Source organism: Calidris pugnax, unplaced genomic scaffold, assembly GCF_001431845.1.
Source record: "Calidris pugnax isolate Ruff unplaced genomic scaffold, ASM143184v1 scaffold214, whole genome shotgun sequence".
Lineage (NCBI taxonomy): Eukaryota > Metazoa > Chordata > Aves > Charadriiformes > Scolopacidae > Calidris > Calidris pugnax.
Window position 1 is genome coordinate 436,453 of NW_015090972.1, and position 12,140 is coordinate 448,592.

Sequence of the window (12,140 nt, forward strand, 5' to 3'; positions counted from 1 at the left end):
AGAGGGCCCAGGGTGGGGTACGGGGGAAGGCTCCTCTCTGCATCCGTCTGGAAAGAAGTAGTGAAACACCCCCCCCAAAAAAAAAACCACCCCAGACACCCTTAAAACCACCCCGAGCTTCTCGGTGAGAGATGGGGCCGCTCGGAGGCGGCGAGAGCCCGGACTCCACAGGCAGCCGCATCCTCCCCCCCCCCACTGTAAAACACCGGGATGAGGGGAGGGTCGGAGGAGAAGGAGCAGCCCCGGTCCTGGGTACCACCAGCATCTCCATCATCCCTGTACTGGGAGATGCGGGCAGCTGGAGAGGGGGGGGTGTCCTTCCCTCCATGCTCCGGGGGGAAATAAAGAGGCAATTTGGGAAAGATAATATAAAAAGCCAAGAGGAACCTCACTGGGTTGCAAGGAGCTTCCCCCGTCCCGGGACAAGCTGCAAGAGATGGAAAAAAAGAGAAATACGTCACGGGGAAAGGGATGGAGGAGGCGATGAGAGGGGGAGGGAAGAGCTGAGGGAGCCCCGGGGGGAGCAGGGGGGGCTTTGAGCAGGGGTCGGGGGTGCAGAGGGCCCAGGGTGGGGTACGGGGGAAGGCTCCTCTCTGCATCCGTCTGGAAAGAAGTAGTGAAACACCCCCCCCAAAAAAAAAACCACCCCAGACACCCTTAAAACCACCCCGAGCTTCTCAGTGAGAGATGGGGCCGCTCGGAGGCGGCGAGAGGCCGGACTCCACCGGCTTGCTTTAACATGAATTAGACTTGGAAGACGTGAAAAAAAAAAAAAAACAAAACCAAACAAACAGACAAAAAAAAAAATGGTTTTAACTCAATTAAGGTGCAGTTTGGCTAAAAAACCTAGGAGAGATGAGGATAATGCTGGGTAAGCGACCCCCGTCCGAATTCAGATTAGCACCCTGAAACAGTGAACTCCCCTCCGTACCCAGCTGGCCACCAAACCTAGGGCCAGTGGCCACCAAACCCGGGCCACCTGGGTGTAGGGGACGCGTACCGGGCTTGGGGACAGTCACCTATTCATGAGGTGGCCAGCAGGCGCCACTCTGCTCCCAAGCAGCGCCAGGAGCGTTGATCTAGCAGCTAAAAACTGGGCTCTTTTAAGGCATAATTTAGAAGTTGCAGATAATCCACACAAAGAAAGAAAAAAAAGAAAAAAAAAACCCAACAAAAAATTAAAAATAAGGTAGAACAGCATCTCCGTATCTGCAGGGATCCCGGCCGAGACTAACGCGGGCTGGAAAGGTGGGAAAAAGAAAATAAAATAGAAATAAAAAATATCGCTGCAGGAATGAAGTGCCCTTGGCACATCAGGAAAGGGGGAAAACCAAAATACCCCTCTCCAGGAGCCACCGGTGGCGGCTTCAGCCACGTAAAAGCGAGAAGCGAATCCCAGGTTGTCTGCCAAGATCAGACAGAGATGTGAAACCCAAGTTGAGGGAGGGGGGGGAAACCCAAAAGGTGACCTTAAAATCACACTGGAAAATGTAAAAACGGGTTGTTTTGTTGGTTAAAAAAAAGAAAAGAACAAAAGAAAGAAAAAGGTAAACCAAAAATAAAAACGATCTTTAAAAATAATCTCTCTAATGTTGCCTTGTGTGGTCTGGTCCTTCATGGGTATGGTCCATCAGTATCTGGAAGAGAGGGGAAGGGGACAGTGAGGCTGGTTGGGGGACAACCCTGGGAGGTGACACTGTCCCACTGCCAGGGGACACCCCCAGTGGCACCCACCTGTAGTAATTGGGTTTGAAAGGCCCGTTTTTGTTGAGTCCCAGGTATTTGGCCTGATCGTCCGTCAGTTCTGTCAGGTGGGCATCAAAGGAAGGCAGATGCAGGCTGGCCACGTACTCGTCTGGGAAGGGGGAGAGGACAGAAGGGGGGTCAGGGGTGCATGGCCCCCCCTGCAACGCTGGGGAGATGATGTATGGACTCATCGTATGGCACAAGAAGGGTCAGGACCCCACGGTGGGGCTGGCCAAGCAGCCCTTGCCATCTCACGCCGTGGGGCTGGATGGGCACCCAAAAGCACAAGGGTTGCAGGAAGAACCTCGGAGGGGGAAGGCTGCAGGATAAGGGGTGTCCCCCACGTGGCAGAACTTCAAGGAAAATCAAAATAAATCGAATAACCTGCCTGTGTTTTAAGGCTGCCACCTCTGCTGGCTTCTCTGAACTCATCCTCCCCCTCTGCTCTGCCTTTGGGAGGCCACATCTGGAGCACTGGGACCAGTTCTGGGCTCCCCAGTTCCAGAAGGGAAGGGAACTGCTGGAGAGGGGACAGCAGAAGCTACAAAGATGATGAGGGACCTGGAGCATCTCTCTGATGAGGAGAGGCTGAGGGACTTGGGGCTTTTTAGTCTGGAGAAGAGAAGGCTGAGGGGGGATCTGATCAACACCTATAAATACTTCAAGGGTGGGTGTCAGGAGGATGGGGCTGGTCTTTTTTCAGTGGTGCCCAGGGACAGGACAAGAGGAAATGGGCTCAAACTTGACCATAAGAAGTTTCACCTCAACATGAGGAGGAACTTCTTCACTTTGAGGGTGGCAGAGCCCTGGAAGAGGCTGCCCAGGGAGGTGGTGGAGTCTCCTTCTCTGGAGATCTTCAAACCCACCTGGACATGTTCCTGTGGGACCTGCTCTGGGTGGCCCTGCTTGGGCAGGGGGTTGGAGGAGATGGTCTCCAGAGGTCCCTTCCAACCCCATAGCATTCTGTGGTTCTGTGATTCTCTCTCTGGAAGTTTCTTCCCAGCCCAGGTTTGGGTTTTACCCTGACATCCAAAACCGCTGACCCCCACCAGCCCCTGGGGGGTAACTCAGCCTGGGTTCCCCCCTCACTCACCCATCTTCTTCGGCAGCAGGTACACGTCCTGTTTGTAACGGCCCTCGGGAGCGTTGTAAAGCTCAATCAGAGCCAGAGCCTGCAGGGATGACAGGGGACAGCCAGGGGACAGTCAGGGATGGCCACCGAGCCGGGCAGTGCTGAACACCCACAGAGGCACAAAGTGGAGAGATAAGGGTTTGGGAGCCTGAGGGAGGGGACAACCATTCCCAAAATGCCTTAAAGGAAAGGATTCCAACCAAAGGTATGTCCTTATCTGGGTCTCCATAACCCCACCACCACTGGGGGAGGACCAGAGGTGACCACGAGATGCCACCCGGTTTGTTTGGAGCATCTGGGCTTTAACGCCCCAGGGAAAATCAGAACAGGAGGATGGAGGAGGTTGAGGGGGAGGGGGGGCAGCCCTAATTCTCTGAAATTCTCTGTGTCAGGCAGAAATGAAGGGATCTCTCGCTTGAAGCTGGTGGCATCACTCCAAAAAACCCCAGAGCCCTGGAAGAGGCTGCCCAGGGAGGGTGTGGAGTCCCCTTCTTTGGAGATTTTCAAGACCTGCCTGGATGCTCCTGAGTAACATGCTCTGACAAGCTCTGGGTGGTCCTGTTTTAGCAGGGGAGTTGGACTAGATGATCTCTATGGTCCCTTCCAACTCTAAAAATTCAGTGAAATTCAGTGAAATTCAGCAGAAATAAAACCAGGTCTCCCTCAAGCACCAGCTCACGCAGCTGAGAGCGGGGACCAAAACTCAGCCCCAGTCCCCACCAGTGACGAGGGTGAGGACAAGGAAACTCCCCACATTCAGGGTGGCTGTCGTAATAAAACCACGTCTCCCTCAAGCACCAAAACTCAGCCCCGGTCCCCGCCAGTGACGAGGGTGAGGACAAGGAAACTCCCCACATTCAGGGTGGCTGTCGTGTCCCCCCCACTTCACAGTCCCTCTCCTGAGTTTCCAGCCCAGGGGGGGGTTTCTTCCATCGCCACCCCCGGCTGCTCGCAGAGATCAGAGCACGGAGCCAAATCATTTTCCAAAGAATCATGGTTTTCTTGGGACAGGCAGAGTCAGGACAAAGAGCACCGTGTCCCCCCCAGTTGAACCAGCACCGATGCTGGGGAGCATTTTAAGCAGACCCCCAAAACTCACCCCAGGGGTTGTTTTGGGGTTTTTTTTAGCGATGTAGAAATGAAGGGTGCCAAGGACAAAGCTGAAACCTGCGCTAGGGGAGAGCTCTGCCATGAAGCCATTTCAAAGCTCTCTCCCAGCTCTCACCAAACCAGTAAGCCATCATTAACTGGATCCCAGCCAGGAGGTGGTGGCTACGGTATCTCTGGCAACGTTGCCCTCCCAAAGGACCCATCCAACTGCCTGTTCCCAGCTTCTTCCAAACTGTCCCCCCTCCCTGAGGCTCGTGCAAAGCCCCCCCAGGGGTCCCCCCCCAGCCCTGCAGCGTACGGACCTGAGTGGTGGCCGTGATGGAGAGCACGAAGGTGGGAACTGTGGAGCAGCTCAGGTTGAGAAGTCGGCCCTAGGAGACAGCAGGAGGGGTTTGCAGGGAGCTGAAATCACCCCCCAAAGCCAAACATAATTAAATCTCAAGAGAGGAGTCCCCTCTACCCCCTCCCTGGGGCAGGGGGCAACCACCTCGTGGTGATTCACAAGCCACCATTCATACTCTGCCTCAGTTTCCCCCCCCAACCCTTAGCTTTAAGGTCAATGTCGTGGTCCCCAGAAAGGGCCAGTCCCTCCTACTGCCAGGAGAGCTCAACTGGGCAGAGGAGACACCCACCCAGTTTGCTGCACAGGAACCCAACCCAAACCAGAAGGAGACACTGTTTGGCTGATGGGGATGGCTCAAGGCTCAAAAGAACGGAGCCAGATGGCACCTCTGGGACTGCATGTGGTACATGATCCCTCCCCTGCCTCAAAAAGAGGGGAAAAAATTAGAAATAAAAATCAAGGAACCCTTTCTTGGGCTCTGAACCTCCTCCTAGCACCTTTCCACCTGGTTATCTCTCTGTGGTTTCCTGACAGAGGCCCAAAGCAAGGTCGTGGAGTGGTTTTCAGCGTTACCTCCGCCAGCAGCACCACCCGCTTCCCATCTGGCCAGATGACATGGTCCACTTGGGAACGGACCCTCTCCCAGGTCAGCTCCGGGGTCCGCAGGCTGCTCTGCAAGAGCAGGAGGAAGAGGATGGAGTCATCCTCTCGACAGTGGGGACAGCGGGGAGGAAGCAGCCGTCGAGGACACACGGCAGACTCACCACGTCGATCTCGGTGTTGGAATGGCCCATGTTGCAGACGATGCAGCTGTTTTTCATCCGATCCAGGTGTTCTCTGGTCACGACGTTCTTGTTTCCTGCAGAAAAAAACCCCACAGATGAAGCCCAAGGCGGTGGAAATATAAACCCTCTGATTTCTCCTTCCTCACGCTTGGCTCAGAGAAGCTCAGTCTGGGCCAAGATCAAATGAACTTCCACCAGGATGAAAGCCCTCCTGGCTGTAACGCCACCACATGGGATGAGGGCTGAGCTTTGATCTCAGGCTCTAGGAGTCCCCAAAACACCTCTGGGGACACACGGCTGGGATGTCCCTCCTCCTCCCAAGGGACTGAGGAAAACTGTGGCCAGACAGCAAGACTGGGAGGGGGAGGAGGAAAAGCTCTTGCCAGAGAACAGCTATGGCTCTTCTAAAATGAGCAGTGAAGTGGCCTCCTCCATCCCCAGCTCCCCCAGAGCCCTGGAGACACCCCGCCTGGGGATGACAGCTCCTTCTCAGCCTGCTCCGAGCACCTCATCCAGCACCTTCTCCATCCCTACCTGTGCAGGTGATGACGACATCCACCTGACGGATTACTTCACTCAGCTTCACCACCCGAAATCCGTCCATGCTGGCAAAAAAGGGGGAGAGGGGCCACGATGAGGAGGAGGAGAAGCCTTGTGCCCTCTCTGCCCCAGGCCAGGAGGGGATCTCGGGGCTGCAGGAGCTCCGAACCGCTCGGGCAGCAGCCAGGCTAATCCTTCCACACCCCCAGGGACGCCAGATGCGAGAGGAAAGGCTGCAGCATCCAACCTGCTCTCTCAAACATTGGAGGAGCTGGGGGACATGTGGAGAACTCAGCATGACCCCTGGAGCAGCCTTCCCAAGCCAGCTGGTGCAGGACCTACCGCCTGGATACCCCCCCCAGCCCTCAAACCTGCCCCCTCAGCCCTTCCCCATCACCCCCCAACAAGATGTCTACTCTCCAGGATGAGCCAAAGATCCTCCTGGCTCCTCTTTGGCCTCTGCCAGGGTTTACAGGAGGCCAGGGAGCAGCCAAAGGGATGCTCACCAACAACGTGGAACATCTTACCAGGCTTGGAGAGCGCAGATGGGGTCGATCTCCGTGACGTAGACGATGGCTCCCAGGGCTTTCAGAGCTGCACAGCATCCCTTGCCGACCTGCCGAGGCAAAGCAGCAGCGTGAAGATGAACACAGGACACACAAAACACTCCAACCCCTTCCCTAAAACATGCCCGAGACCAAGAGATGGCTCGTCTTGGCCATCTGCCCGACGTCAGGAGCAGCTCAGTGATGTACCTGGCGAGTGGCACTTCCACCAAAAGCCCAGCTGCCCCTCCAAGGCCACCAGCCCTCCAGCATGGCCACCAGCCCTCCAGCACGGCCCACCAGTCCTCCAGCTGGCAGGAGCTCCCCAAAAACCAACCCCCTCGCAGCCTGCACAGCCCCCAGCATCACAGAAGTCCTCCTGAGCTCTCCTCCAAGAGGAGATTAGACCCAGCCTGGACAAGCATGGACTTCCCCAACTTGCCTTCAAGCCAAAGAATTTATTTGACATCAAAGCTCTCCTGCACTCATCGGGGACAGACCCTCCATCCCAGGCTCCCCACATCAGCATGGAGGAGAGCAGAGCTCCTCTACCAGCATCTCTGACTCTACCCCTCTTCTCACTAGAAAATTAAACTGAGATTTGGTTCTCCAGACCTTTGTTTGCTAACATCTGGGTAATGAGCACCTACCCACGCTCAGCCCCCTTTTCTGATGCTGGGATAAGAACCATCTCCAGAGACACCCTCAACTTCTCACCCAGCTCTACTGACCACAGCCAGGCAGGGCAAACTGGGACTCCAACCCACATCCAGAGGGGACACCAGTGAGGGTGGAAGGACCCCCGTGTTTCGAAGGACTCCAGTAACCCCAGGCCAGGTGCTGGAGACTACAACTCCCAGCACAACCCGTGGCTGGAGAAGGAGCCACCCAGGCCAGAGCCACCCCAGCCTCTTGGTGGAGCAGAACTGGGCTCTACTGGTGTCTAAATAAATTTGTAAGCGTTGTTCCTGCCGGGAAAGAGCATTTGCAGCTATTGCCAGGCCTTTGGAAGATAAACAGCCAGGCAGACGGTGCACAGATGGAGGGAAGGTGTCAGCTCCCGGCTCCGTGCTCTTCCAGGGCAGAAGCATTTACAAGTTGGTGATACGATTCCCCTCTGCCAGAACATTATCCACCTCCTCCTCCTCTGTCACAGGCTCGGTGACAGCCAGGGCTGGATGCTGAACTGGGGCCAGGGACAGCAGATGGGAGCCCCCCTGGGTAGTTAAGAATTCAGGCCAGCGTTCCCAGCAACCGGCGTTATTTGCAGCCCAGCTAATCTGCAGGCAAACTGGGAAATGGGAGCCTTGTTCTCCAGCCTCCCAGCAGGTTCCAGCAAGATTTCCCCAGGTTTGATTGACTCCCAGATCAAGGGCACACGGTGGGACACGGAGATGCTGGGAGGGCTGGAGCCCCTCTGCTGGGAGGGGGGGCTGAGAGAGTTGGGGGGTTCAGCCTGGAGAAGAGAAGGCTCCAGGGAGACCTTGGAGCCCCTTCCAGTCCCTCAAGGGGCTCCAGGAGAGATGGGGAGGGACTCTGGATCAGGGAGGGGAGCCAAAGGACAGGAAGGAATGGTTTTAAACCAAAAGAGGGGAGATTGAGATGAGATGTGGGGAAAAACTTCTTGGCTGGGAGGTGGTGAGAGCCTGGCCCAGGTTGCCCCGAGAAGCTGTGGCTGCCCCATCCCTGGAGGGGTTCAAGGGCAGGTTGGAGGGGGCTTGGAACAACCTGGCCCCATTGAAGATGTCCCAGCCACTAGAAGGGATGGAACTGGATAAACTTTAAGGTCCTTTCCAGCCCAAAATGTGCTGTGATTCTATAGCAATTCCACCCCTTCCCTGGGTTGGAGGGGTTTCCAGCCCAAAACGTGCTGTGATTCTATGGCAATTCCACCCCTTCCCTGGGTTGGAGGGGACCTTTAAGTTCACCAAGACCAACCATCAACCCAACACTGACCAACCCACCACTGACCTGTGTCCCTCAGCAACAGCTTTTAGATGCCTCCAGGGATGGTATTTGGGGAGTGGAACCACAGGACGAGGGGGAAGAGTTTTAAACCAAAAAAGGGGAGATGGAGCTGAGATGTGGGGAAGGAATTCTTGGCTGGGAGGGTGGTGAGAGCCTGGCCCAGGTTGCCCCGAGAAGCTGTGGCTGCCCCATCCCTGGAGGGGTTCAAGGGCAGGTTGGAGGGGGCTTGGAGCAACCTGGGCTGGTAGGAGGTGTCCACCACCTGGTGGGAACTACATGATCTTCAAGGTCCTTTCCAACCCAAACCATTCTGTGATCCTATGCTCTTTGCACAGGGGAGAAGCAGGATGCTGAATTCAGGGGAAGGATGGCTCGGGGGGGGAAGCTGAGTCACAACCCCACTGATGGCCTCTTACAAAACTCACCTCCCCATAACCACAAACCACCACTTGCTTCCCTCCGAACATCACATCCGTGGTCCTCTTCAGGCTGGGGGACAGAGAGAGACCTGTGTTGGGATTAGTCAAGCGCATCCCGCTGACAGCACAGGGCAGAAACTGCTGCAAGAGCCCCCCCAAAACCAGGTCCTGCAAACACACAGCAAAGAGCAAAGCAGAGAAGAGCCCGAGCTCTGCTCAAGAGGAGCTGGAGCCAAACCCACCAGTAAGAGAGTGACAACGGGGACGGGGGAGAAGGGTGGGACTCACCCGTCCAGGATGGACTCCCGGCAGCAGTACAGGTTGTCAAATTTCTGTTTGGTGACGGAGTCGTTGACGTTCATGGCTGGGACACACAACTTCCCAGCCTTGGAGAGCTGGTAGAGCCTGGATGAGGACAGAGACAGGTCAGAGAAGAGAGAAAGGAACCCAGTAAGAGATCTCCAGACCAGCCTTCCCAAATCCTCCTACCTGTGCACGCCGGTCACGCTCTCCTCTACGATCCCTCGGATCTTCTTGAACACGTTGGGGTATTTCTTATAAACCCAATGGGTCAGGTCCCCACCGTCGTCCAGGATCTAGAGAAGGGGCAAGGAAGAGCATGGAGCTGTCAGGCTTCCACTGGGAAAAGCATTCACTGGGGATGGGAGAGGGAAAAAGAGCTGAGGAGCATCTTCAGGTGCTGATGGGGGCTCTTTGGGCAGAGGCCTGTGGGCCAGGACTCCTGGGCTCCCCTAATTGCCAGCAATTCGGGGTCTCCTCCAAAATACAGAGGATTTGTTACCCTCTGCATGAAGCTGGTGGATCCTAACGGGGTTTTCTGCCCCTGCTATGGCTCTTCAGCCTGGAAACGTGACCTCAGGCAGCACTGACTGACCAGACTGAGATGAGAAGGACACACAACATCCTTGCCCTGAGAGCAAAGAGTGGAGAAGAAGGGCTGTCACATCATTAGTGATCACTAATGGACCATGCATCGAGGCAGAGAGAGGCATCATCTGCTTTCCACAAGGGAAAGGGACCATGCATTGAGGCAGCGAGAGGCATCATCTGCTTTCCACAAGGGAAAGGTCCCCCTGCAGAACCCCCTCTCTCTTTGGGAGAGGTGGGATGGGATCCATGTCCAGAGAGGAGCATTAGGGGCAGCTCCCATAGGGCTGACCCTGGGGGGAAAGAGGTTTCTCGACTCGTTGGCAGCTGGGGCAGGAGGTGCTCCCATGCCCTGCACCAGCACAGGACACTGTCCCTGCACCTCCCACAGCCCCCACAGCAGCCCCCAACCCAGTCCCAGTTGCCATTCTCCAGAAATCCCACTTCAACGGGGACTCAGAGGACTTTATGCCACCAGCAGATGCCCAGGCAGCCCCAGCAGGAGCCCAGGACCAGCCCCAGGGAGGGAAAGGGTGAGGAGCACCCAGTACCCACTCCACTGGGAGGAAGAAGAAGGGGTGGAAGAAGGCTCATTACCATGTTGGCCTGCCAGCCATCTACGTTAACGCAGCGGTCAATGCACCACCAGAAGTCATCTTCTGACTCCCCCTTCCAGGCAAACACGGCAACACCTAGAAGAAGAGGAGCATCCTTGGCATCTGCTGAGCTTGGCAGAGCTCTCTGCTGCTTGGCCAACGCAGGAAAGCCACAGACAGGAGGGCCAAGGGGCCACACAGAGACCAAATGCTCTCTCAGGATGAGAGAGTTGGGGGGGTTCAGCCTGGAGAAGAGAAGGTTCCAGGGAGACCTTGGAGCCCCTTCCAGTACCTCAAGGGGCTCCAGGAGAGATGGGGAGGGACTCTGGATCAGGGAGTGGAGCCATAGGGCAGGAGGGAATGGTTTTAAACCAAAAGAGGGGAGATTGAGATGAGATGTGGGGCAGAACTTCTTGGCTGTGAGGGTGGTGAGAGCCTGGCCCAGGTTGCCCTGAGAAGCTGTGGGCCAAAAAAGGGGAGATTGAGCTGAGATGTGGGGAAGAACTTCTTTGGTGTGAGGGTGGTGAGAGCCTGGCCCAGGTTGCCCTGAGAAGCTGTGGCTGCCCCATCCCTGGAGGGGTTCAAGGGCAGGTTGGAGGGGGCTTGGAGCAACCTGGTGTGGTGGGAGGTGTCCCTGCCCAGGGCAGGGGGTGGCACTGGGTGGGCTTTAAGCTCCCTTTCCACCCAAACCATTCTATGGTTCTACAAAATCACAGCTCAGAACAAATCCAGACTTATTTATCCCTCCCTGAAAGATCTTTTGGGCCGAACCATCCCTCAAACCAGGCGTGTGGGACGCGGCTGCGGGGTCAGGAGGGGTTGGAAGGGCTGGGCTGTGCTCACCAGCTTCTGCCAAGGCAGCTGCCACTTCGTTCTGGGTGGAGTAGATGTTACAGGCAGACCAGCGGCACTGAGCTCCCAGGGCACAGAGGGTCTCAATCAGCACCTGTGAGAGAGTGGGGTGAGCAGGAGGCCCGGGGCTGCGGTGATGGGCACAGCATGGGGCCCTCAAGGCAGTTGTGGAACAGGGCAGCAAGGAACCCATCAGAGATCGAGCTCCAGGAAACATCACCCTGAGGAAATACGGGCGGAAGAACCTTTCCGAGATGTTTCCAGCAAAGAGAAGGTGCCTCCCCCAGTTGCTCACGGGTGGGAAACTTTCTTTCCTACCCCAAGATGCCCCAAAAAAGCAGCCACTCACCGCAGTCTGGGCTGTGATGTGGGTACAGCCCACGATTTTAGCTCCAGCCAACGGCTTCTCCCCTTGAGCCCGTTTCCTGAGCGAGATGAGAGCAGACATGTCTGCAAAAGGAAGAGAAAGGGGTTTTAATGAGGGCTTTGTCCCTTCTTTGCCAGATCCTGGGGTGTCCCAGGCTACATCCAGCCCCACACTGGGGAGAAAACTCCTCCTGAGAAGACTCCCAGGTCTAAACACCAGTGTCATTTGGCCACGTAACGAGTAGGGTCTGGGACAGGCACTAGATGAAGGCATCTAAGGACAGTCACCAGCCCTGCAGCAGAACAGCATCGAGGAGAAGCACCTAAAGAAGAATAAAATGGTGCTGCCACAGAAGAGCTGCTCTAAATGTGCCTGGATCATCTTCCCTTTCCACGGCGTTGGCAGCTTGTGTCTAAAAGGAGCCCAGAAGCAAAGTTACCCAATCTCCCCCCCACTGGAAAGGGTAACTCAGCTTCCCACAGGCCCCAGGGGAAGGGGCTGAGACTCTCGGTTTTCATGTCCCCGAAGGTGTTGCAAGATCTTTTGCCCATTGAGGTTCCTCAGCCAAAGCCACCGCAAACATGAAGCCCTGCAAGAGCTTAGGAAATGGATTCCACCCAGCCCTAATGCCTGCTGTCGCCTCTGTCTAGCTCTTCCTCAAACAATCTGCTGATTTAGGGGCGTTAAGATGGTGTGGGAGTTGCCACAGCTCAGCTCCTGGGCTCTGGGGAGCACAGCTCCTGGCCACCACAAGCCCCAAGAACCCCCCCAGCTCTGTTTTTTTTTACCTTGCTCAGCGATCTCGATCTCCCGGCGCCCAAACTCTGCCTGCTTGATGTTCTTCACACA

At 56.0% G+C, this 12,140-nt stretch overlaps 1 protein-coding gene across 2 annotated transcripts in view; it reads right to left on the bottom strand.

Annotated features, from left to right (window-relative positions):
- Positions 1–767: 767 nt before the first annotated feature.
- AHCYL1 (adenosylhomocysteinase like 1) overlaps positions 768–12,140 on the bottom strand; it is a 50,074-nt gene continuing 38,701 nt past the window's right edge. Inside the window, exons 1-15 of one of the 2 annotated variants that reach the window (XM_014952918.1) lie at positions 12,080–12,129; positions 11,274–11,374; positions 10,916–11,018; positions 10,074–10,168; positions 9,078–9,184; positions 8,877–8,993; positions 8,595–8,658; positions 6,184–6,272; positions 5,651–5,721; positions 5,096–5,190; positions 4,905–5,003; positions 4,291–4,359; positions 2,840–2,918; positions 1,735–1,855; positions 768–1,637 (exon numbers count right to left, since the gene is read on the bottom strand). In XM_014952918.1, coding sequence (XP_014808404.1) covers positions 1,631–1,637; positions 1,735–1,855; positions 2,840–2,918; positions 4,291–4,359; positions 4,905–5,003; positions 5,096–5,190; positions 5,651–5,721; positions 6,184–6,272; positions 8,595–8,658; positions 8,877–8,993; positions 9,078–9,184; positions 10,074–10,168; positions 10,916–11,018; positions 11,274–11,372 — 1,215 coding nt within the window. In that variant the 5' untranslated portion in view covers positions 11,373–11,374; positions 12,080–12,129 and the 3' untranslated portion in view covers positions 768–1,630. Of the gene's footprint in view, positions 1,638–1,734; positions 1,856–2,839; positions 2,919–4,290; positions 4,360–4,904; positions 5,004–5,095; positions 5,191–5,650; positions 5,722–6,183; positions 6,273–8,594; positions 8,659–8,876; positions 8,994–9,077; positions 9,185–10,073; positions 10,169–10,915; positions 11,019–11,273; positions 11,375–12,079; positions 12,130–12,140 lie in introns of those variants that run through there. The other variant, XM_014952919.1, reaches the window with a different exon arrangement.